Consider the following 27,348-nt stretch of genomic DNA (forward strand, 5'->3'; position numbering starts at 1 on the left):
CACGGAAATCATCCAGACAGACCAAACGGCCTGTCTATCTTGAGGATTTTATTACAGCTCCCCTCAAACGGAACCCAAGGGGGAGGGGTGTTGTGAATCAATAAAAGTTACTAGAATAAATGCAAATCAGGGTTTGGAAACCTGCACACCTGATTGGTCCTTATACAACAACTAGGGATTGGTCCATAACTAGTCCCTGATTGGCCACTATTTTGACACTTCTCATTGGTTATAAGTTTGAACTTGTTGCACATGTCATTGGTTAATAAGGTAGCAGCTAACCCTATAAAAGGGTTGTTGTTGCCCATAGCCTTGCTCTGTTCTGTTCTATTTACTATTATTAAAGAGTTGAAGTCACTGGTCAGATGTCTGGTCTCCATTATTCTCCAAACTTAACACATTTCTTTGACCATTTTGAGACATAGTTTCATGTTTTTCTCCATGTCTAAAATGACTTATCTTTCTGCTTTAATGAGTATTAGAGAAATAAAGAAATCACTTATATTCTGAAGCACTTCTTTGAAAAAAAATAAACAGAATACCGGAGTTGGAAGGGACCTTTGAGATCTAACCCCTAGTCCAACTGTTGCTCAAGCCGGAAACCTTATGCCATTTCAGACAAGTGGTAGTCCAATCTCTGCTTAAAATCTTCCCATTCAAACTTCTGGAGGCAAACCATTCTGCTGATTAATGTTCTGTCAGGAATTTCTGTTTAGTTCTAGGTTGCTTCTCTCCTTGATTTCTATCCATTGCTTCTTTTCCTGCTTTCGGAGGCTTTGCAGAATCGATTGACTCCCTCTTCTGTTTTTTTTTTAGTGTGCAGTCCCCTAATTATCTTGGTCACTGTTCTCTGCACTCTTTGTAGAATCACAACATCTTTTTTAGTTGAGATCACAGGGTGGGGGGGAAGGGAAGGAGGGGGGGGGAGAAGTTTAAAACTGGGTTTTAATGCAATTAAAAGGAATGTTTCATATATGCAGGGCAACAATGCAACTGTGGGGCAGAAAATGATGGATTGTTAAAGACAATCCAAGTACTCAAGATGTAAGATTTTATTACATTCATATATTTGCACTTCTACTTTTCTACGTTTCTACTTACCCTGCAGTAAGCAAGGAAGCAAACAAGGAATAAGTGACAAAATTCTAACAGTGTCATTAAACAATAGAAGCACAAACATTATAACTTTTATTAAAATGCTAAATATTTTTGTCTGGCTTTCTTTTTATCTTTCTTTTGCATACAAAATAAAACAAATATAGAGGGACTATATTATTAAAATTAAAATTGGGAGTTTTGTTCTCAGCAGATGAATTTACATTCAACAGTTATATTCCAACATCTGAAATATCATTAATCAAGACTGATGTATAAATAAGAATGATCCCTAAGCCAGTTTAAATTCTCATCTAACATAGAAAAAATTTAACCAGAATCTCTTGTATATAATCGTGTTAAAAAAAAAAAAACCTTGAAAGATAGATCACAGTTTCTTTTAAAGGAGTACTTGCCTTCCTTTCAAAGATCCTGCTGGATGTTCCATAAAGTTGGGCAAAGACAATTCAGAATATATAGTAGATACAAATTCTCCAATGACTATATCACTGAAGTGGGCAGGAGAATTAAGCTGCAAATGCAGTTTGTTAGCAGACATAGAGTTGAAGGTTTTGCTGAAAGAAGCCTGGCGGACAAGGAGAGAGACTAGAAACCAATGGCAAAGTATATGAGCTTCTTTGAATGCCGAAGCAATTTGGCTCCAGTCACAGCAGGGCAGCCACATCTTCATCATAACACTTTGCCTGGAAGAATGAAAGAATCTCTAATATTTATCATCTTAGTGATTCATACTGCAACCTCATGGAGTTATTAATATTAAACTATTAAGTCTCCCTAGGTTCTGTGCCTCTCCCTAAAAACAAATTTAATTAATTAGTTTAGATAATTGCAAGGGAGATAATTTCCTTTAGCAAAGCTATTCAACTGATTTTCGAGTTGAAGAAATTGCACAATCCAAACCCATGGATTGTGCAATTCTTGGCAGCACTTCATCAGGCAAGAAAAAAATGGTCTTGAGATCATAGCAGGTTTTAGAAATTGAGTTTTGCATGCTGATTAAAAGAGGAAGAGATAGATTAGTAGTTGGGTAGGTTTTCCCTTCTCACCTCACAACCTCCTTATTCAGAGAAATACTTACCAATTCTGCCCGTTGCTTTGCTGAAACTGTCACATTGGGGAAAAAAGGGAATTCTGAAGGAGCATATTTATACAGATTCTCAATCATCCAGGTGATGGTTGTCTGAAAAGTGCTTTCCCCCCCAAAAAAGCAACTGGTGTTTCTTATTTTATTCTTTGAAAACACTTCAAATAGAGGAATTCTGGAAGGTCACAGGCCTTAAGATAAATAAAAACAAAACAAAGTTATTGACTAAAAATTTAAAAGATAAGCAAAAAAAAAAAGAGAATTAGAAGGAAAATTAGGAATGCAAAGTGTGAAAAAGGTAAAATATTTAGGCATTTGGTTAACAGCAAGATGCTCTTCAATCAAAAAAATAATTACAACAAATTAATAATACAAATTTTAAAAAAATTAGAAGTGTGGGGGAAATTACAGCTATCATTACTGGGGAAAATTGTGGCAATTGAAATGTCTACTATACCAAAAATACTATATCTTTTTCATACTGTACCAATAAGATTGGATAAAACCTTTTTTAAGATACAAAAAGGACAAAGAATAATTTGGTTTCTGCATGGAAAAGCATCCATTAGATAAAATTCTACAAGAAATGGAAAAGAAAATGATCTCAAGAATATACAATTTTCTACTAGATTTTAAAATGGAAGAGGAGGTGGTCAAAGAGACGATGGTGGTATGGGTGAAAAACACTGGCCATAATGTAGACCTGGAAAATTGTGGGGATTAAATTACAAATTAATTACCTCTACAGCATACAGGGAATAAGTAAAGACATATACTGAAAAATGTAAGGAGAAAGAAAAGATGTCTTGATGTTGATAACAATGTATAAAATTTTATTTTATGTTTTTTAAAATTTGAAAACTTAATAAAATTTATTTTTTAAAAAAGAAAACACTTCTCTTTTCATCCAAGAAGCTTCTTGGAGGGGAATCAAAATATTTTCTAAAAAAAAAAAACCCAAGAAAATCCAATTGCCTTTTGTAAAAAGCACCTTCGTGCCTATATATGAGTTTTTAAGAACAGAATCTTTCTGGTCTCACCCCAGACATTCTTAAGCAATGAAGGGGAAATTATGTATCTCCAGGTCCATCTTATCATGATTCAATATATATATCCTGGCCACATGTGACTTGAATTCATTAGTGGAACTGTCTTAGATTATTTGTAGCATATCAAAAACAAATTACCCATAACAATAAGGAAACTTCAATAAAAAAAAGTCGCTATGGCGTAAAAACAAAATTAGCTACATAGCAATCTTTAAAAACCTATGCCACACCTTATGCAGACAGATAAAGAATGCACCAATTAAAGAATGCACTGAAAAGAAGAGGAAAACCTCCTATGTACAAAATCCACCTGCGCCTTCTACAACTTTGTAAACACCAAACTTAAAGATTCAAGAGCCATCTTACCACTAAAAGGACCAAATGGGAAAGACTGCAGTGATGAAACTGTTAAGGCCAACCTCTTCAACACATTCTTCAGTTCAGCCTTTGTAAACAGCAATGGCCCATGCTCCATATTTCCTAGTTGTACCACAACTAACTGTAATGATCTACGACATATTGACTTTACAGAAGATAACTTAGAAAAGTCACTACGTAACCTAAAACCATCCCTATCTTTTGGCCCCAATAGATTGTATGCATACTTCTTAAAAAAGCTCTCCTCTGCCATAGCAGAACCCCAAACATTATATATGAGATATCATTCAGAACCAGCTCCTTACTGAACCTATGGTCCTTAGCAACAGTCATCCCTATCTTCAAAATAGTGACCCCAGTTCATAACTACAGACCAATCTCGCTGTGTTGTGTCATGTGCAAAGTCATGGAATCAATCATTAACCAATCCATTACCCTTCATTTGAGTCAAACAACCAGTCTCCAAAAAACAATTTGGTTTCAGGAAAAAAATTGTCCTGCAATCTACAACTCCTATACTGCAAAAACATATGGACTACTCTACTTGACCAGGGTAAAGCAATAGAAATAATTTATATAGATTTCTGCAAAGCCTTTGATTTAGTGGTACATGACAAACTATTGTTAACATTAAACTCTTATGGCATTTTTTGATCCCTTCCTAAGTGGATTACTGCTTTCCTGTCAAACAGGCAAGAAATAGTAAAAATAGGGAGCGCTATATCAAACTCTGCTCTAGTTAACAGTGGTGTCCCCCAAGGCAGCGTTCTAGGACCCACACTCTTTATACTCTATATCCGTGATGGTGAACCTATGGCACAAGTTTTGGAAGTAGCATGCAGAGCTATCTCTGACAGTATGTGAGCCATCACTCCAGAGCAGGTCCATTGCTGATCATTGGGTAGCTGCCGTACATGTGCGGGTAGTGGGGAGTGTGCAGGAGATGCATGCATGCACAGAAATGTGCAAAGTGTGCAGGGGGTTACACATGCATGCGCAGGGGGCGTAGGCCACCTGCATGAATTGCCTTATGGGTGCTTTTGGTATGCAAGGAGGAAAGGTTAGCCATCATGGCTCTATAAAAATGACCTTTGCGATCACCTTATATGCCACTGCGTCCTCTTCGCGAATGATGTAAAACTATTCAACACGACCAACAATGCTATTGTCCTTCAAAGCGACCTTGATTATGTGTCTGAATGGTCAAACAATTGGCAACACCAAATCTCGACAAACTAATGCTCTGTCCTACACATTGGTAAAAAAAAATCAGTACACCAAATACAAGCTAGGCTGATATGACCTTGTTGATGACCCTCAGTCTGTCAAGGACCTTGGAGTACTCATATCAAACCACCTAAGTACCAGAGCTCACTGTAACAGCATTGCCAAAAAGCCATTAAGAGTTGCAAATCTAATCTTACAAAGCTTCTCCTCTGGTAATGTTGAATTGCTAATTAGGGCATACAAAACTTTTGCTACACCACACTCAAATACAGGTCATCTGTCAGGAATCCGCACTGTATATTGGACATTAATACAATTGAGTGAGTCCAGAAATATTTCATGAGAAAAGTATTACACTCCTCTTCTCACAACAGAATACCCTATATCACCAGGCTCAAAATTTTGGGCTTAGACAACCTTGTACTACGCTGCCTATGGTTGGATTAAGCATAGTACACAAAATTATCTGCTACAATGTCCTACCAGTCAATGACTACTTCAGCTTCAACTGCAACAATATAACAATACAACCGCACACAACAGATACAAACTCAATGTAAACCACTCCAAACTTGATTGCAGAAAGTACGACTTCAGCAACAGAGTAGTCAATGCCTGGAATGCACTACCTGTCTCTGTTGTTATATCCTCTAACCCCCACTCCTTTAACCTTAATCTATCCACTATTGATCTCACCCCATTCCTAAGAGGTCAGTAAAGGGCATGCATAAGTGCACGATCATGCCTACCATTCCTGTCCTATTGTCCCCATTTATTCGTACCTATTTTCTGTATTCTTATTATGTTTATACTTATACCTATTACCTTGTAAGTGATTGACAAGTCAAATAAATAAAATAAAAATAAATATGTACATATTTCAGGAGGTTTTCTCTGCCCTCAAGGTATCTTGAAAGAATCTTATTTGTAACTCTGTTTTCAGGCAGCAATATTAAATTGGATAAAAGATTGGGTTAAACTAAAGGATAAGAGAATTTTAATGCTAGAAGGTCATGACCTCCAGATAGTTTGACATGCATTTTTGTGGGAAAAAGGGGTAAAGCACATGCTTACTTTAATCAACACCAAATAAGAGATTTGCTCATACGGACCTGGAAGCAGATCAAAAGGAAACATTAAATGGAATTACCCCACTGGCTGTCAACCATGGACACCATGATTCATCTGAATAGATTGGATATAAAAAAAATTGCAATCTATAATGTACTGTTGGATAATCAAGGGAAACTTAAATTGAATCAAGAATTAAGGGAACAAGGAATTATTTGATTAGTGGCCATATTTACAAATTCAAAATAAGTATAAAAAGGATTTAGAAGAACTTGGATTCGACAAAGGGCAAAACCAATTAGATAAAATTTTAGTTGGGACAGAGGAAACATTTATATTGAAAATATATAAATATTTATTGGGATTTAAGATGGAGGAGGAAATTGTGAAAACTACCATGATAGCATGGGCATGTATTTTTGGACATAATATTGAGTTGGATAAATGGGAGAAATTATGGACCACAAATTACAAATTAACGACATCTACAGCATACAAAGAAAATTTATATAAAATGTTTTATCGGTGGCACTTGGCCCCACCAAGATTGGCAAAGATATAACCCAACACAAGGCCAAAATGTTGGAAATGTGAACAAAATGATGGTACCTTCTATCACATGTGGTGGTTATTCCCAGAGACCAAGAAATACTGGATTAGAATAAAAGACTGGCTGCAAGAAATCACTAAACACCAAACTGAACTTAAACCGGAACTCTTTTTATTAGGACTAATTACAGATCAATACCCAAAAAACATAAAATATATTATTTTACGTATATTGACAGCAGCCAGAATAGCTTTTGCACAAATGTGGAAAGGAATCAACATCCCCCCCAGAAGATGTAGTCATAAATAAAATCTTGGAATGTGCAGAAATGGATATGCTCAAATTTGAAATGAAGGAGAGGAAGAACTCTGAATATTACAACATACGGCATAAATGGTACGAATGGTTAGAAACAGATATAAAAAAATAAGAAAAGAGAAAACGTAATTATTACAAGAGACCTTAATAAAAAAATAGGTGGTATGAGGGTGGTATGATGGCCCGACGTCCACATGTGGGGGGTTGCGCTTACAGCCCAACGCATTGTAGGACGTTTGGCATCTGCCAGAGAACACCAAGATTGTCAAATTTGCCATTAGCATCCTGTGCTCTTCAGAGATGAAAGCAGGTTCACATTCAGAACATGTGACAGATGTGACAGTGTCTGGGGATGCCGTGGAGAACGTTCTGCTGCCTGCAACATCCTCCAGCATGACCGTTTTGGCAGTGGGTCAGTAATGGTGAGGGGTGGCATTTCTTTAGGGGGCCGCACAGCCCTCCATGTGCTCGCCAGAGGTAGCCTGACTGCCATTAGGAACTGAGATGAGATCCTCAGACTCCTTGTGCAGTTGGCCCTGGGTTCCTCCTAATGCAAGACAATGCTTGACCTCATATGGCTGGAGTGTGTCAGCAGTTCCTCCAAGATGAAGGCATTGATGCTATGGACAGGCCCGCTTGTTCCCCAGACCTGAATCCGATTGAGCACATCTGGGACATCATGTCTCACTCCATCCACCAATGCCACGTTGCACCACAGACTGTCCAGGAGTTAGGGGATGCTTTAGTCCAGGTGTGGGAGGAGATCCCTCAGGAGACCATCTGCCACCTCATCAGGAGCATGCCCAGGTGTTGTAGGGAGGTCATACAGGCACAAGGAGGCCACACACACTACTGAGCCTCATTTTGACTTGTTTTAAGGACATTACATCAAAGTTGGATAAGCCTGTAGTGTTTTTTTCCACTTTAATTTTGAGTGTAACTCCAAATCCAGACCTCCATGGGTTGCTAAATTTGATTTCCATTGATAATTTTTGTGTGATCTTGTTGTCAGCACATTCATGAACACCTTAATGAACAAAGTATTTAATAAGAATATTTCATTCTTTCAGATCTAGGATGTCTTTTTTTCGTATTCCCTTTAATTTTTTGAGCAGTGTATAAACCATATATTCATCTATGCCAAACCATTGTCAAAAACTATGTATGAGATTTGTATTTGTGGAAAATATAATAAAAATCTATTTTTTAAAAAAAGAATCTTACTTGTATTTTTTATTCATAAAGTACCAGAAACATAGAAATAAAAACACAACAGAAAATGACAGAACAAGAGAGATGGAAATGACTTTGGAGGTCTTCTAGCTCTAAGTTTCAGGAAATTTCTTAATAGTTCTAGGTTGCCTCTCTCCTTGATTAGTTTCCATCTGTGGCTTTTTGTCCTACCTTCAGGTGCTTTGGAGTCAACTTATTAGTTGACTCCCTCTTTTTTGTGGCAATCCCTGAGACATTGGAACCCCGCTATCATGTCTTCCCTAGTCCTTCTTTTCATTAGACTAAACATACCCACTTCCTGTAAATGAGACTTATCAAATTCCTGCAACAATTCTTTCTTCATACGTTTTACCCTGTAGTCTCCTCATCATCTTTGTTGCTCTTCTCTGCACTCAACCTCTTTTTTATATCTTGGTGATCAAATATGGATGCAATATTCCCAGTGTGGTCTTACAAAAGCATTATTATAAAGAGTCGCCAACATTCCTGTGATCTTGATTCTATCCCTCTATTAATGCAGCCTAGAACTATGTTGGCTTTTTTGGGGACTGCAACACACTGCTGGCTTCTATTTAACTAATTGTAAACCAGGACTCCCAGAATCTTCTCACAATTAGAACTATTGAGTCAGGCACCACCTACTTTCCCAGGGCCTCCATTGCTTAACTTAATCTTGATGAATTTCTTTACAATTACAATTATGATGTAATTTCTTTAGAATCAACAAAATTGCATCGGTAAAGACAGTTTGGAGAGACTGAGCCTTGGTCACCATCACCCGTTTAAGTTGAACAAATGAGAGGAGCCAGAATTCATTAGGGTTTTGGGAAGCCTGGCTCATCATCTTTATAGCAGATGGTAACTTTCTGAGGCTCTTGAGGTTACCACAAATTTTGAATATGACCCTCATCTCCTGAAATGTAAAATATATTAAAAAGTAATTGAGTTGGGAAAAGGATACCAATAAATACATACTGTAAATCATATTAGCATTTTATTGTAATTCAATGTAAAGAAAATACAATCTTATATAATAAATAAGATTAATTTTGTACATCCCATCCATTATGTTTCTAAATGTAATTTATTGGTCAAAGACAAAGAAGTCTTCATGGAGAAAAAGTTGTGCATGCAATCTTTTTCCTTGCTATTGTGTGTATGTGAAGTTTCTTATTTAAGAGCCCTAGTGGCATAGTAAGAGGAAATTTACATGCAAATTCTGCCTACAGCTTGAACTTCAGTCCTGATGGAGCTCAAGGTTGACTCAACTTTCCATTCTTCCAAGAATGGAAGAATTGATCAAGATCATTGGGGCAATATGCAAATAATGCTTACATTGTAAATTGCCGAGAGTGCTGCAAAGTGCTATGCAGTTGTATGCAGTTTAAATTCTTTTGCAATTAACAAGTTGAAGAAGACAATTATTTCTCAATAAAATTCAGAATTCAGAAAATTTTCTTCCAAATCATAGGAATTCATGTATCACTCATGCTGCCCTAGAAATCACACTAGTCTTTTTCCGAACAAGCTGCTCTCTAGTATTCAGCTCTGGCCTCAGCATGATGATGTAGCACTTGGGCAGGAAAATGCAACCTAATAAACCACCACTTGAGGCCAAGATAGAGAAGACTTCCACAGCCACCATGGATTTCCCCTTAGTGCTCAAGTAGGTGGGCACAAAGGACACCCAAACACTGCAGAAGACCAGCATGCTGAAGGTGATGAGCTTGGCTTCATTGAAAGTGTCGGGCAACTTCCGGGCAAAGAAGGCCACCGTAAAGCTGATAAGGGCAAGAAGCCACATGTAGCCCAGCACAACATAAAACATGATCTCAGAGCCTTCGTTGCATTGCACAAAGATCTCATCCATCTGGGAATGCATGTCCAACTCTGGGAAAGGGGGAGAAATGGCCAACCACACAGCACAGATGCTTGTTTGAATAAGGGAGCACAAAACAATGACTGAGATGGACAGCCTTTTCCCCACCCACCCCCTCATGCGGTTCCCTGGCTTTGTGGCCATGAAGGCCAGAACCACAGTGAGGGTCTTAGCTAACACACAAGCCACCGCAATGGAGAAGACAACTCCAAAAACTGCTTGCCGGAGCACACACGTGACTGTCCCTGGACATCCGAGGAAGAGGAAGGAGCAAAGAAAACACAGCAGGAGTGAGAAAAGCAGGGTGCAGGTGATATCCCAATTGTTGGCTTTGACGATGGGAGTGTTCTGGTGGAAGATGAATGTCCCCATCACCACAATTGTGATTACAGCAAAAGAAACAGCAAAGCCGGTCAGGACTTCTCCCAGGACTTCTTTGTAGGATAAATAGGTGATAATTTTGGGAATACATTGATGGTGTTTCTCATTTGGATATTGTTCTTGCGGACACCTCTCACATTGGTTGGAATCTAAAAAAAAAATCTAAAAATGCTACATATTGTATTGAATTAAATATTTAATAATTATGCTTTCCTGAAGCTGTTTTTTGGAGGATAAACCTCTTTTAAAAATTTTGCTTTAAAAAAAAATCCTTTAAAAATATTTTTGTATTCAGTAGACCATGTTTCCTGAATGAGAGATTACACAGTTAAATAAAGAAAAGTTTTTACTTAAAAAAGAAGAAAGAGAACAAGGCTAGTGAGAGATCCCAATCAATCTATGTTTCATGGCCCCATCTGAGTTTGAATCCGAGGTGGAAGATGAATAGTTTGCAGGGAGCAGGAAAGTGGCTTGGTTGGCTGTGGAGGAAACTGGGGAAGGGCAAAGTCAGGCTGGGCAGAGCAGAGGAGAGGTAGGACAAGGGAGAGGCAGTTCAAAGGAAGACCAAGGCCCACCCCCTCTTCATCCTAGAGCACGCAGGGAAGAATGGAGAAGGGAGCAATGTGAGTTGAATGGCTTATGGGGGAGGAAAAGGCCCTGATTCCTTTCACAAGGCACACCTGGGGATGGAGTTTAAAGGAGAGGCAGATGGAGGGGGGGGTTGTCAGGAACAAATATTGAGTTTATCTAGTGGTGGCTGTTGTAATCTGAGTTCCTGGCATCCTCCTAACTGGTTTGATTTACTGTCGTGTTACTTCACTTCTGGAACTCCTTATCTTGCACTGCCGGATTTATTACCCTATTTAGCCTTGTTGGATTTATAGTTTAAAGTTTTCTCTTTACAAAGTTTGGACTGGACTATTTGCAGCCAAAGGCTGTTGTAGGTTGGTGGGAGAGTTTTTCTCCAGACCAGAAAGTAATCAGGACATTGGGGGCAAAGTTGGAGCTAATAAAGCGACCAATACTTATTATCTGAATGAGTTCCCTTTGTGCCATGCCCCAGGTCATCCTACTATGCTTTTCTTTAAAACTATATTCAAGAACCCAAACTTGGTTAGAGTACAATGTATTTTTAAAGAAATATAGATTTTTTTTTCTTACCAATCATGCTGGAAATGCTGCCCTCTGAACACTCAACACAGTCATAGCAGCAAACCTGTTTCCCCTCCTTAATTAATTTCCGGTGTCCAGGATGGCAGCTTTCTACACAGGTGGCAGAAGGTGGTGTCTAATGGGAATGGCAAGAGTAAGGAATTAAAATGGATTACAATCAAGGTTGGAATTAATCAGTCAGCAGTCATCCTCTCTTGTCATTTCTAATAATGCAAAATTTGGAATTCCTAGGAATGATTGCTAGATTCACTCAGAGAAGCAGTTAACATCCAAAAAATCTTTGAACTGCTATTGAACATTTGAGTAGAAATCCCTTCATGACCCCTACACAGCACATAAAGGAACTTGAGATGTCCTAAAGGGGATCATAAAAGTGTATGTTTCTCATAATCTTAATCAGCTGCTTTAAATTTAAATAGTAATAAGAAAATCCAAAATAAACTTGCAATGTGTGGGAAATAGTGTTGAAACTGCTGAACTGATGGCAAAAATATTCCTATATAGCTTTTGCTATCCTTTTCCAATTATCCCTGCATTACATTGCCTCTCAAGAGTGGTATCCTGGTTTTCCATGTACATATTGTCCAGGTTTCTGAGCATACTCAGTTATCAAAAAACTACCTGCCAATTAGGAGAGTGATACAGGTGTGGCAAGCACAGGACTTGGTTATTGTCCAGCTTTGGTCTATTTCCACAGTCTGTCTGTATTATTTTGTGATGAACAATAAAATGGGATAGCACAATAGTCCAATCTTGCCTGTATTTCAAACTACACAAGCACTTGTGTCTGCTGAAAAGTTAATCAGTTCTCTGAAAAAATAAATTTACTATATTTTTCAAAGCTCATCACTTGAAAAACCCACTAAACCTCTAAAAGGACAGCAGCTGTCCCCAGACTTTTGAATTGGCTTTGAGAAACAAAACATGATATTGGCAAGAGAAATATTTCCTGCAAAACTCCAGGGAAATGCGGAGTTTATATTAGCATGAAGTGGAAAATAGGTGTATGACCTTTTTCATTCTTTGTCTCTCACCTGATTCAAACATTGACTAAAAAGTCAGATAAACACAATGGGAAAGTCTGCCTGCCTGCTTATCTATCTATCATCCATCTTTCCTTCCTTCCTTCCTTCCTTCCTTCCTTCCTTCCTTCCTTCCTTCCTTCCTTCCTTCTTTCTTTCTTTCTTTCTTTCTTTCTTTCTTTCTTTCTTTCTTTCTTTCTTTCTTTCTTTCTTTCTTTATCTATCTCAAGATAAAATCTTTCCTTTACTTGTTTGTATTACTGTAACTGCATTTTAAAATATTTTTTAAAAGAAGAAAGGTAAATCTCCCTTCAGTGTTAACTTTCAAAAGGTGAATTTTCCACCTCACTAATCTCTTAAGAAGCCATGGAACCCAGAAGGTCCATAACCCCAGTGAGCAGAGCTCTCCTTCCCTACAATCTGTAAGTATGACGTAGAATTGAGAACTTTCTTTTTTCCAGGATATAAAAGTGTTTTAACATCTTTAAGAAGATATCAGATGAGCTTGGAACCACTGTAATATGAGTTAAAGAAATTATCCCCATGAATATTCCAGAAATTGAGAAAATATCCCCATGTTTTAGTTGATTTGTCTAACTCGCCTGCTTATATTTGTGATTCCATACAATGGCAGTTGTATTTATGGTGAGGCCTTCCTTTTGAGAACTCTGAAGTTCAATACGTCCAACTTGGACCTTCTGAAAGGATCGATTGGGGAAAGTAATCAAGTTGATGATATCGTATGCTGCTGCCAGGTTTCCATTCTCATTGAAAGCTATTTCTTCCCCAGCACTATTGTTGAAATGGAGGTTTTTCAGAAATAAACGAAGCTAAAAGATAAGAGAGTCAAGTGAGAAATCGGTGTCAATAGCAGTCAATAGAATGTACAGTTCCATGCTGTGATTTACCAAATAGTGCTCAACTAATTTATAATGAACAACCAAACTTTTGAGTTAATAGTATTTGTTTTTATGTTCCAAAGGCATAATTTTATTTTGCTGGACTACATTCACATTTTATGTTTAAGTATTATTAATAGAGATTTTGTTAGATATATTACATATATGAATTTCATGGGGAATAATAATTATTGTTAAGTAATATAACAGAATAATAGAATAACAGAGTTGGAAGGGACCTTGGAGGTCTTCTAGTCCAATCTCCTGCTCAAGCGGGAAACCCTATACCAATTCAGATAAATGGCCATCCAATCTCTTCTTGTAAAACCTCCAGTGTTGGAGGAGCCACAACTTCTTGAAGCAAGTCATTCCACTGATTAATTGTTCTAACTGTGAAGAAATTTCTCTTTAGTTCTAGGCTGGTTTTATCCTTGATTGGTTTCTATCCATTGCTTCTTGTTCTGCCTTCAGGTGCTTTGGAGATTGGATTGACACACTCTTCTTTTTGGCAGTCTGTTATATATAATGGATATCACAACAAAACATATTTATTGGAGTTCTGTTCCTGAAAACATGATTAAAAAGTTCTGTTATGACCTTGGTAGATTAAATCAGCTTTTCTTCAGGCATGGGACAGAAAATGCTTACATCAAACATACCTTAGAGAAGACAATTATTGCCACTGTATCCTACTTCTGCCTCCAATTTCATTGATTATTTTTATTATTTTGCAAAATTCTTACTTCTCTCTACTTTACTGAATTTTTCTTTTGCTACTCAACTACAGAATGCTGCAAAAATGGAAGTCCTCTACTCGATTTGAGAGGTTTTTTTGGATTGAAGATTGGAAAGGAAAGAGAAGGCTACTGCAAAAAATTTACTTCTGTATATCTAACATAACATCTGTAAATACAAATCTAAATTGCCACAAGGAATAAGCACTTTCAGAAGTTACCACCAAGCCTCTAAACAACTAAAAAATATAAATTTTAAAGACAAAAAAAGAACAGATATAAAAAGTTGGAAAGGGGGGAACCCAATTAAGGCAGAATATCAGCAAACTGCCCGAGTCTGGAAAAATGAAATCTGGAAACCTAAGGCTCCAAATGAACTAAGTCGTGTTAAAAAAATAAAGCTTCAATTAACATGTAAAAAGAAAAAGAAAAAAGTCAAGGAAACAATTGGTCCACCAATGGGAGAAAATGGCAAGAAGGTGATGAGCAATAGGGAGAAAAAGAAATGCTTAATTCATTTTTTTTGCATCTATCTCTGCGGAAAAGGGAAAAACAGCCAAACCTATAAAAAACAGAACTGTGAAAAACAGATTAGGAACACAGCATAAAATAGATAAGAAAATGGTAAAAGAATAACTTCTCCACCCTAGACAAGTTTCAATCACAAGGACTACATCCAAAGGTTCTGAAGGAACTGGCAGACATGATCTCAGGACCAATGAGCTATATCTTTCAAAGATCATGGAGCACCAGGGAACTACCAGAGGACTGGCAAAGAGCTGATGTAGTTCCCATCTTCAAAAAAGGGAAAAAAGATTAATCCAGGACACTACAGATCTATCAACCTCACCTCAATACCAGGGAAGAGTCTGGAAAAGGTAGTCAAGGAATGAATCTGTGAACACCTAGAGGCAAAAGAATTATAACCAAAAGCCAACATGGGTTTGTGAAAGACAGATCATGCCAGGCAAACCTTTTTGCATTCTTTTATTAATCTACTGGATCCACTGCCTGGATTGCCCCATGACTATGTAGGATAAATGGGGAGGAACCTAGCCACCAGATTACAAGAACACCAGCAAGCAGTCAGAAGAGGAGACCTCACATTGCAGTGAACAAGGACACACATTTAATTTTAAGGACACATTTAATTTTGCAGCATCTAAAATCATTAGCCATGCAGGTAGGAAGATAGCCAGGGAAATGATAAAAGCCTGGGAAATGGGCCCCTTGTCAGTTAATAGGAATGCTGAATTACCATCACATAATTAAAGGCTTATGGGCCGAGAGCTTGGTAGCACAAGGCAATGACAGCCAATTGCCAGCCATTGACACACCAATCAGCCAACAGAACCACATAAACACAACTCACATAACAACCCAAATCACACATTTCATTAGGGAGAAATTCCCTGAAGATGGGCTCCAGCATGAATCCGAAACCTCCAAAGAGTAAATCTCTGGTTCCATTGACCTACCCAAATTCAATCTCTCCTCGTGATCCTATATATTTGCCTTCATTTGTTAAAATATACTGCTAGTAAATTTTGTAAAAATTGAAATAACAGTATTATTATGGCTACATTCCCATTAAATTAGAAGGAATCATAACTCACCTGCCAAGGTTGGACTTTCAGCAAATTCCACTTCTCTCCATTGCCTGTTGCCTTCTGCCTGGCTCTGGATGAATACATAGCATGGAGACCATGTGCTAGAGCATAGACAGCATTGTAAATACTGTAGCTCTGGCCAGACATCTTCATTTCAAAGACAGTTCCAGGGAGACTCCCCAGATTCTCTTTCCCAGTGCAATTTCCTTTTCCTGGTGCATATATATTGTACATTGGAAGTGAACAGATAAATGAAGAACCCCAGAATGCAGGTAGCAAATACACTTTAGACTGATATGGGTTTAGGTTCTCAAGAAACTCTTGAAAGCCTGGTACCCTAATTGTGTGAAGGGCAAAGGACAAGCTGCCATTGAAAGACAATGGTGTGAATTTGTGGGACTCAAAGACAGAAGTGACATCCCAGAGAGCACTTATGACCCAAACCCTCTCTATTGGCAGCCTGTTATCAATTTCATAGCATTCAAGAATTACTCGTAAACCTTCTATAGATTGAATGTCCCCATAAACTAGTATTACATTGGTTTTACTATACCACAGGGAACGTGCTATGTTGCTTAGATTATTCTTTCGTAAAGTACTGGGGTCATAATTTGTCAATCTTGGAATAAATTGAATTAAAGAAATGCAAATATCACTCTGGATGAATTTTGGCCTCAGAATTCTGAGAAATCTCTCTCCAGTGGTGTCTTCTGGGATGAGCAAATCAATCCAATTCCATCCAAAATATTTCAAGATCTGAATAATCCCAGCATATTGGAGGTTTTCATTTGGAGTCATCCAGAAGAAAGAAGGAAACTGCTGTTTATCACTCAACGTAAGGTCAAAAGTGCCATAACTGAGCTGCAGAATGGGAATAATAATGATGTGTTTTCAGAGTAGGTATTGTTTTTGCAGACATGTCAAAAAGGAGGAAGGAAGCACATTTCTTTTTGACCTTATTTCCATAAAAAGTCCTGATGGGAGAGACAAATACTAAATCTGGGGATCAACAAGTCGTTCCTAAGAGGTTTTGAAACCAGTCCATCATTAGTATTCCATTCATCACTTTTTAGACAGAGTCATGTCAATCTTTGATTGTGCTATGTAGAAATAGACAGCAGATAGGAATGAGTAACAAGAGAGGAGGATTAAGGATTGGAGAATATTAATTACCCATAGTGATACTCAAACAACTTTCATCTTGCATTTTATAATATAAGGTTAACGCATCTATTACTTTACTGATAAATATATTTACAATTGTTGTGGCATAAACAAAAAGAGGAGAAAGTCAAATAACATGAGGCACACCCAGAAGATGGAGAGACAACATCAGGCATACTACTACAATAACAATTAACAATGACTAAGGTTTCCAGAAGAGCGAGAATGTCTCTCTTGACACCTGAAGTGATAAAAGAGGAGGAGGAGGTAGAGGAAGAGGAGAATAAGAAGAATGAAGATAGAAAGAATGACAGCTACACCATTTCTTACATAGTAATTGATGCATTGCATTTCTCTGACAAAATAAATAAATAAAAACTACCCAAAACAAGTCCCCCAATATGTTATCTGAAGGCTTCCTCCTACTTTTAGTCTTCAGATAGTTTTTTTAAACTATCGCCCTTTCCTTCTTCTTGTGCATTTGTGAGCCCAGATACCTACCTGTGGAATTTTGTAGGCGTTTAAGATGTTGGCCATTTGGATGGTGTTCTGGGAAGGAAGATCACCAATGATGCCCATGATGTTTTGGCCTTTTTCCTTCCTGTAATTGAGGGGACAGCGACTTTCCACAAAGAATAGAGACAAAATGCTCTCAGAGGCTTTGACTGCCTGAAAACCATTCTCATATATCTTGGGGACTAAGGTGATGTTGGGTAACAAGTTCTCATTCAAGTTGATCTCCTGAATGGCAAAACTGAAAGCCAGGACATGCTGTAAGTTTTTAGGCAAAGGCCTGCAAGAAGAATTTCATTTAGTTCTATAATCTTAGAATGTGACAAGGATTGGATTTAGATACATGTATTTCATAATGTTTTTCTCCATGTCTAAAATGACTTATCTTTCTGCTTTAGTGAGTGTTAGAGAAAAAAAGAAAGCACTTATATTCTGAAGCACTACTTTGAAAAAAAATAAAAAGAATAACGGAGTTGGAAGGGACCTTTGTGGTCTAACCCTTAGTCCAACTGTTGCTCAAGCAGGAAACCTTATGCCATTTCAGACAAGTTACGGTAGTCCAATCTCTTCTTAATATCTTCCAATGTTGGAACATTCTGCTGATTAATTGTTCTGTCAGGAATTTCTGTTTAGTTCTAGGTTGCTTCTCTCCTTGATTAGTTTCTATCCGTTGCTTCTTTTCCTGCTTTCAGGGGCTTTGCAGAATCGATTGACTCCCTCTTCTTTGTAACAGTCCCTGAGATATTGAAACACTGCTCCTGTCACCTCTGCTCCTTCTTTTTATTAAAGTATATATTCCCAATTCCTGCAATTATTCTTCATATGTTTTAGTGTGCAGTCCCCTAATTATCTTGATTGCTGTTCTCTACACTCTTTGTTGAGTCACAACACCTTTTTTATGATGTGGCAACCAAAATGAAAGAAGCTTTGAAGAAAAAGCTTTGATTCTTAAAATTCAATAGTTAAGATAGTCTAGAAGTGAGGAAGGAATGGAATGAGGAGCTGAGGTGAAGTGTTTGAATCAGACTTGAGGATTTGGTGGGCATTTGTGCATCACATTTTGAAAAGTAAAAATCTTTGATTCAGTGGTGCATGACAAACTACTCCTAAAACTAAAATCTTATGGTTTCTTTGGACACCTGCATAACTGGATAAAAGCATTCCTGTCAAACAAATAACAAATGGTCAAAATTGGGAGCATCCTATCAAATTCTGTACCTGTCAACGGTGATGTCCCCCAAGGCAGTGTTCTAGGACCAACTCTCTTCATACTCTACATAAATGACTTCTGTGATCATATCAAGAGCAACTGCGTTTTCTTCACTGATGATGTAAAGCTACTCAACACCACAGACAATATTGCTACCCTTCAAAAAGACCTTGACTATGTATCAGAATGGTCAAACAAATGGCAACTTCAAATCTCAACAAATAAATGCTCTGTCCTACATATTGGTTAAAAAAAATCAGAAAACAAAATGCAAGCTGAATAGTCAAGACCTTGTTGATGATCCAAACTCTGTCAAGGATCTTGGCGTTCTCATCTCAAATGACCTAAGTGCTAGAGCCCACTGTAACTACATAGCCAAAAAGGCATTAAAAGTTGTTAGCCTAATCTTATGTAGCTTTTTCTCTGGTAATAATACACTACTAACTAGAGCATACAAAACATTTGCTAGACTAATACTCGAATACAGCTCATCAGTCTGGAACCCACATTACGTATCTGATATTAACACATTTGAGAAAGTCTGGAAATATTTCACAATAGTTCTCCACTCCTCTACTTGTTGTGGAATATCTTATGCCACCAGACTCAAAATTCTAGACCTAGAAAACCTAGAACTATGCCGTCTTCGGTCCTATTTAAGTATGGTATATAAAATCATACATTGCAATGTCCTGCCTGTCAATGAATACTTCAGCTTCAACCATAACAACACTAGAGCAAACAATCGATACAAACTCAAGGTTAATCACACCAAACTTGATTGCAGGAAATATGACTTCAGCAACACAATGGACAATGTCTGGAGTACTCTACCTGACTCTGGTTTTTTCCCCAAATCCCAAAAACTTTAACCTTAGACTGTCTACTATTGACCTCACCCCTTTCCTAAGAGGTCTGTAGGGGGCATGCATAAACGCACCAATGTGCCTCTCATCCCTGTCCTATTGTTTCTTTTATATATTTTTATTTTTCTTATATGTATCCATGTATTCATAACTATGTTTTTACTTATAACTACTATCTTGTAAGCAATTGACAAATAAAAAAAAGTTTAAAACTGGGTTTTAATGCAATTAAAAGATTGTTTCATATATGCAGTGCAGCAGTACAACCATAGGGCAGAAACTGATGGATTGTTACTGACAATCCAAGTACTCAAGATGTAAGATTTTATTAGAAGTGCATATATTTGCACTTCTACTTTTCTACATTTCTACTTACGCTGCAGTAAGCAAGGAGGCAAACAAGGAATAAGTAACAAAATTCTAACGGTGTCATTAAACAATAGGAGAACCGGAAAAAATATAACTTTTATTAAAATGCTAAATATCTTTGTCCGGGTTTCTTTTTACTTTTATTTTGGATACAAAATAAAACAAATATAGAGGGACAATATTAAAAATTACCCGTAACAATAAAGAAATTTCTATTAAAAAGAATTGCTATGGTATAAAAACAAAACTAGCTATGTAGCAAATTTTAAAAACTGATACACCACCTTATTTTAATTCCTTTAACAATGGCGGCACACTTGGTTGCTGCGGCTTTTCGCTCTGTGGTTTGGTGTGTGTGTGTTTGGTGATATGTGTGTCTGAGTCTTGTTGCAGGGAGAGGTTTACAGCCAACAAGAACTAATATGCTATGGACTACAGTCTGGTAGAGCTATTATGTTGGATTTTAAGAGGACTCACAGTATTCTCGAGGAGATAGCAAGACTACCAGGATCTCCGTGGATTGTAATGGGATTGTTTAAATGGCATAGGCGGCACAGAGAGAGAAGGCGAAGGAGGGGCTGCAGAGCAGGAGTTTTTTTTTTTTTTAAGTAAAAGTTTTATTGATTTTAACAACAAACAAAAACACATAAAACATAAAACATAACATAAAAACATCATCATCCTTCATAAATTAACAGACAGTGTATCAGTTGGTTTACCACTCCTTTTTGTGCATCCATTTCATAGTCATCATAATAATTATATTACATAATAACTCATATTATCAATCAACAATTATATATCCTAATATCATTATTAAACAATCATTTGACTTTAATTTTACTAATTCATACTTAAGCGAGATAACTATAGTTTAGTTAATTTATTTTCTAACAAATCATAAAATCATACCAAGTCTATCTTAATAAAATATTATCAAAATATTACCAAAACCAAAAAAAATATGTATATTCATTATTTCCTAGGTTTCTAAATATTTTATTATTATATTGTATTATCTAACCATTGATAAAAAAGATCCCAAACTTCATAAAATTGTTTATCTTCTTGTTCTCTAATTTCAAATGTCAATCTACTCATTTCAGCACATTCCAATATTTTCTTAATAATTTCTTCTTCTAATGGTATTTTCTCATTCTTCCAATTTTTAGCAAATACAATCCTAGCCACTGTTAATACATTTACAATCATATACTTTAAGTTTTTATTATATGTATCAGGTAAGATTCCCAATAAAAAAAATCTCTGGTTTCAAATCTACCGTATTTGCCGGCGTATAAGACGACTTTTTGCCCTGAAAAACATGCCTCCAAGTGGGGGGTCGTCTTATACGCCGGGAGGACTCGACTCCCACTTGAGCTTGAGTTGCAGCCGGGAGGAGGCTGGGGGGAGCGGGGTGTGTGTGTGTGTGTGTGTGTGTGTGTGTGGCGGGTGTCACTCGCCACGCGCTGCGCAACCTTTCCCCCTCTTCCTTCCTTAGCGGTGTGGGGAGGAGAGGATTCAAGATCCTCACGTGCGGGCGTACTTTTCTTTTTCTTTTTTTTTTTGCATGCAGGTTTTGCATGCGGCGGCTGTAGGTTAAGGATGGGGAGCCCCGGTGGGTTATCAGGTTTTACGGTGCTTCCAACATGTGCGAACGGTGGGAGAGCGGAGAAGAGAGCGAGCGAGCGCCCGCTGTGTGAAATCCTGCCGTCAAAGCAACACTGGGGAGGCAGGGTATAAATTTACCAGGTTAATGTAGCAATGGTGATTAATGCCCAGAACATTGTTTGCGGGTATTGGGGTGTGTGTGTGTGTGTGGTGGTGGTGAGGAGAGGTTGTCCTTTGAATGCGGAAAAGTAGGTGTGACCTTGTGTAGGAAAATAAAGAGATCCTTTTTTAGCGTGTTTGGCTTCTTTGCCTCCCTCGTTCGTTTTGACATGGAGATAATGGCCTTCGGGCGGAGGGGAAGAAAACGGTAGCTGGATCATTTCAAATTTCACTTACTCTCCTGCCTCACTTCAATATGTCTGAGCGACTCCAGATACTGGAAGACTTTTTGAATGAAAGTGTTACCTCCATATTTTTTTTTAAAGAGGGCCACTTGGGGAAAAAAAAAGATTCTAAGGAATTCCTTGTTTCTTGATTAAAGAGAAGGCATTGAATATACTGTTCCTTGGCAGCCTTTTTCAGTGTCCGGGTTTTGGTGTGTGTGTGTGTGTGTGAGAGAGAGAGAGAGAGAGAGAGAGAGAGAGAGATCAGCTGTATTGAGAAGAGAATGTTTCCTGTGTTCTCATTTTATTTACAACATATTTTACGCTTAATGGTAAGCAATGAAAAATATTTTTAAAACTCATTTCTAAACTCCATAGCTATTTGCATATTCTTGGTTCAAAATTGGATTAGCTCATTTCAAAATTGTCCAAAGCAGAAAAGTGCGTCAAAAAAAAAAAAAAGTGCAAAAGTGGAAGGTGTGTGGAAGAGGGGGGTAGTCTTATACGGCGAGTATATAACAAACTCTATATTTTGAGTGGAAATGTTGGGGGGTCGTCTTATACGCCCAGTCGTCTTATACGCCGGCAAATACGGTATATGTTTCTTTGTCATTTTTTCCAACCATATGTGAATTCTAGTCCAATATTTTCTAGCGTCCTCACAAGTCCACCACATATGGTAATATGAGCCATTTCCAGCTGATGACATTTCCAGCACTTTTCAGATTTATTCTTGAACATTCTTGCTATTCTTGTCGGGGGGAAATGCCACCTGTAAAACATCTTATACAAATTTTCTTTATATGCTGTTGACATTGTCATTTTATAATTTTGAGACCACAATTTTTGCCATTTCTCTAAATCAATCCCATATCCAAAATTCTTCCCCCAAGCAATCATTGTTTCTTTAACTTGTTCTTCCTCTAATTTAATTTCCAACAAATAATTATATAATTTTTTGATCACTTTTTCAGTACCTGTCAAAATCCTATCTAAATCAGTCAATTTATCATGGAATCCTTCCATTTTAGAATCTTTAAGATACCTTGAATGTATTTATTTATTTATTTTATTTATTTGATTTGTCAATTGTTTACAAGATAATAAGTACAAGTGTATACATAGTTGTGAATATATGAAATGGGTACATATAAGAAAAATAAAAGAATAAGAGAAACAATAGGACAGGGACGGTAGGCACGTTTGTGCGCTTATGCACGCGCATATGAAAACCAGTTCATCTTTATGCCTTGTTCTTCTAAATTTTGCATCGTTTTAAGTTCACCCTTTTTATCTAGTAATTCCCCATATCTAACCGTTTGTTCCTTCTTATAGGTTATAGGATAAGAAAAAGCTTCAATAGTTGATAACCAAACTGGGATTTTCAAATAACATTGTTTCTTAATTTTCTCCCAATTCAACCATAACGATTCCCGTATATAATGCCTTCTAAAGTAACCCTGTGATTTAGTTCCTTTATACCAGGGGTCCCCAACCACCGGTCCGCGGACCGGTACCGGTCCGCGGAACAACTCCTACCGGGCCGCTGGCTTGCTGGGCGCCGCCATCTTTTTTTGATGAAAAAGTGCTTCCGGTGAGCTTTTCCAGGTAGAAAGCTCACCGGAAGCACGTTTTCATCAAAAAAAAGATGCCGGCGCCAGCGCTCTGGTGAGCTTTTCCGGGTAGAAAGCTCACCGGAAGCACGTTTTCATCAAAAAAAGATGGCGGCACCAGCGCTTCCGGTAAGCTTTTCCGGGTAGAAAGTAGTGGATAAAAAGATGCTCCAGAGAGTTATAAACACAGCACAAAAAATCATCGATTGCTCTCTTTCTTCTTTGGAAGAGATTGCGAAGACCAGACTCCTCTCTAGAGCACTAAAAATCTCCACAGACCATTCTCATCCTGGACATTCATATCTTGAACAGTTACCATTGGGGAGATGCTATAGGCGTCTTACAATGAGGACTAATAGACTGAGAAATAGTTTCTTTTCCAAGGCAATAATTGTCTTGAATCAAACAATGCATGATTATCTAGGAAGCAGGAAATGGTTGGATTTCTTGCTTTCTAGCTAAGCAGAGCCAAACCTCCCTTAGGACTGAAGGTTTGCTTGCAAGCAAATTCAGTGTTGACTCATGGCAAGCAAATTTGAGAGACTGAGCTAGCCAATGACAGATAGATAGATTATTGAATGATTCTGTGAGCAACTCAATCTGCCTGCCTGCTTTGCCTGCATTGGGGTAAAAGTTGCTCTTTTTTAAAAATAAAAAATTCAATATTTACATGCATGGTGTGTTGTGAGTTAATTTTGTGAGTTTGCTTGCAAGCAAATTTTATGTGACAGACTGAGCTAGCCAATGGCAGAAAGATTTCTGAATGAATCTGTGACTCTGTGAGCAACTCAATCTGCCTAGCCAGTCACATGACCACCAAGCCACACCCACAAATTAGGCCATACCCACAGAACCAGTTAGTGGTCCCTGGGATCTAAAATTATGAGTTTGGTGGTCCCAGAGGTCCAAAAGGTTGGCGACCCCTACAATAAACGGTCCAGGTCATATACGTTTTACAGTCCAAAGAATATCCAATTACAAAGTCTCCTTACCTTTACAGTAAACAAAAATATCAAAGTATAAGCACAGCATAAATACAACAGAGAACCTTAGATAGCAACAGAATGACAGAGAGACAGAATGTCAGAGAGAGCAAGCTATGATCTCTAGCTCTCTCTTATGGTAATTTGCAATATAATCAACCAATTGGAATATAGTATAAATCAGTACAGTGATTTTGTCTTAAAGCTACAAACATACATTGTTGGTTTATATATTGCCAACCCAACTAATTGGTGGATAGATGCCTAACATTCTCCTCTTTGGGTAAGTCAATATATAATACATTACATCTTTAAACCATAATTCTCACAACACTCTTTATGCTTAATTGGACCTTGAGCTTTCGTGAAATGATCTGTAATATTATGTTCAGTCATGCAGTATTCTAACTGAATTAATTTATTTTGAACACACTGTCTAATGTTCAAATATCTCAAATCAGTATGTTTAGACCTTGTTTTAACAGCTAAATTAGTAGCCATACTAATTGCAGATTGATTGTCTTCATAAACAATAAACGGATCACATACAGTAATTCCAATATCCTTCAACAATTGTTTATAATATATCAATTCTGTACACATTAATGATAAACATGAGAATTCCGCTTCTATAGTGGAAAAACTAATATGCTGTTGCCTAATAGACTTCCATCCTATTAAAGCATTACCCAACATTACCACTATACCTGATGTTGGCTTACAAGTCATTATATCAGTAGCAAAACTTGCATCAGCATATGCAGTTAACACTAATTCATTACTTGGTTCTAAATATAATGAATAATGGAATGTGTGTTTTAAAAACCTAATTATTCGCTTAGCTGCTTGCCAATGCCTTTCATTTAGTTCAGTGTTATACCTAGCCAATTGGTTTACACTGTAAGATATATCTGGTCTCAACAAATTACCCAGATATGATAGACTACCGATTAAGGATTGATATATTTCCTTATCAAACATAGGACTTTTGATATCACTATGTGTAAATTCCTTACTCATTGGTGTCTTAGCAGATTTACAATGCTCCATGTTATAACATTTTAATAATTGGCTAATCTTCTTGGTTTGCGAAATTTTAAAACCTTTATTCGTTTTCACTATATCAAGACCCAAATAATGCTTAATTTTCCTTAAATTTTTCTGTAATCTATAAACAATATCATTTGTTTCTTGTTCAGTTTTAGTTATAATTGCTATGTCATCCATAAATAACAGTAATAGAGAAATTAAACCATATTTTTCTCTTCGGAACAAACAAGGATCAGCTACACCAGCTTCAAAACCTATTGAAACTAATTCCTTTACAATACATTTATTCCATTCATAACCAGATTGCTTTAGACCATAAAAGACTTTTCTTTAATTTCCAATAATCAGTTTTTCCATCATCCTTTAAACCTAATGGCTTTTTCATATAGATGGTATGTTGTGAAGGTGCATGTAGATATGCAGTTTCAACATCTACACGGTTTATTTTACATTTATTCTTAGCTGCCCAAACTAATGCTGCTCTCAATTTGCTCTCAGACTAGGTACAAAAACTTCATCATAGTCCTTATCTGACTGAGCAAATCCTTGAGCAACTAATCTTGCTTTATGGTTAATAGTCCCATCCAGTCTTTATCTTATACACCCATTTGCAACCTATTGAACGCTCACCTGGTGGTAACTTTACATCTTCATACAACCTCTAAATCCTTTAACAATTTTAACTCCCTATTCATAGCTTCTGTAGGGGGCATGCATAAACGCACCAATGTGCCTCTCGTCCCTGTCCTATTGTTTCTTTTATATATTTTTATTTTTCTTATATGTATCCATGTATTCATAATTATGTTTTTACTTATAACCATTATCTTGTAAGCAATTGACAAATAAAAAAAAGTTTAAAACTGGGTTTTAATGCAATTAAAAGGATTGTTTCATATATGCAGGGTAGCAGTGCAACTGTAGGGCAGAAACTGATGGATTGTTAATGACAATCCAAGTACTAAAGATGTAAGATTTTATTAGATTCATATATTTGCACTTCTACTTTTCTACATTTCTACTTACCCTGCAGTAAGCAAGGAAGCAAACAAGGAATAAGTGACAAAATTCTAACAGTGTCATTAGACAATAGGAGAACCGCAAAAAATATAACTTTTATTAAAATGCTAAATATTTTTTTCTGGGTTTCTTTTTATTTTTATTTTGGATACAAAATAAAACAAATATAGAGGGACTATATTATTAAAATTAAAATTGGGAGTTTTGTTCTCAGCAGATGAATTTACATTCAACAGTTATATTCCAACACCTGAAATATCATTAATCAAAACAGATGTATAAATAAGAATGATCCCTAAGCCAGTTTAAATTCTCATCTAACATAGAAAACATTTAACCAGAATCTCTTCTATATAATCGTGTTAAAAAAAAAAAAACCTTGAAAGATAGATCACAATTTCTTTTAAAGGAGTACTTGCCTTCCTTTCAAAGATGCTGCTGGAGGTTCCATAAAGTTGAGCAAAGGCAATTCAGAATATATAGTAGATACAAATTCTCCAATGACTATATCACTGAAGTGGGCAGGAGAATTAAGCTGCAAATGCAGTTTATTAGCAGACATAGAGTTGAAGGTTTTCCTGAAAGAAGCCTGGTGGACAAGGAGAGAGAGTAGAAACCAATGGCAAAGTATATGAGCTTCTTTGAATGCCGAAGCAATTTGGCTCCAATCACAGCAGGGCAGCCACATCTTCATCACAACACTTTGCCTGGAAGAATGAAAGAACCTCTAATACTTATCATCTTAGTGATTCATACTGCAACCTACTGAGCCTCATGGAGTTATTAATATTAAACGATTAAGTCTCCCTAGGTTCTGTGCCTCTCCCTAAAAACAAGTTTAA

The 27,348-nt window shown here is 37.1% G+C and overlaps 1 protein-coding gene and 2 pseudogenes across 1 annotated transcript; 1 reads left to right on the forward strand and 2 right to left on the reverse strand.

The window, feature by feature from the left end:
- Positions 1 to 1,654, reverse strand: part of LOC113427822 (vomeronasal type-2 receptor 26-like) — a 33,973-nt pseudogene extending 32,319 nt beyond the window's left edge.
- LOC148129229 (vomeronasal type-2 receptor 26-like) overlaps positions 1 to 27,348 on the forward strand; it is a 119,071-nt pseudogene that overhangs the window by 45,998 nt on the left and 45,725 nt on the right.
- LOC148129230 (vomeronasal type-2 receptor 26-like) lies at positions 9,092 to 27,068 on the reverse strand. The gene is made up of 6 exons (XM_087947241.1): positions 26,926 to 27,068; positions 17,390 to 17,681; positions 15,731 to 16,585; positions 13,084 to 13,311; positions 11,448 to 11,574; positions 9,092 to 10,435 (listed from the first exon to the last, which is right to left on the reverse strand). Exons 1-6 carry the CDS (start codon positions 27,066 to 27,068, stop codon positions 9,513 to 9,515), a joined length of 2,568 nt encoding a protein of 855 aa, XP_087803367.1. The 3' UTR covers positions 9,092 to 9,512.

Source organism: Notechis scutatus, chromosome Z (genome assembly GCF_049901735.1).
Source record: "Notechis scutatus isolate UNSWTSFEM ecotype Mainland chromosome Z, rNotScu1.2, whole genome shotgun sequence".
NCBI lineage: Eukaryota > Metazoa > Chordata > Lepidosauria > Squamata > Elapidae > Notechis > Notechis scutatus.

Bases quoted from the DNA above. Each gene is read 5' to 3' on its own strand.
- LOC148129230 (XM_087947241.1), bottom strand. From the start codon at position 27,068: ATGTCTGCTAATAAACTGCATTTGCAGCTTAATTCTCCTGCCCACTTC. The intron at 11,575-13,083 runs GCGAGTTAGACA...CATTCCCATTAG, and splicing joins GGAATCACAAATATAAGCAG to ACACCACCTTCTGCCACCTG. The intron at 10,436-11,447 runs GTAAGAAAAAAA...TTTTTTTTTTAG, and splicing joins CAGCATTTCCAGCATGATTG to ATTCCAACCAATGTGAGAGG.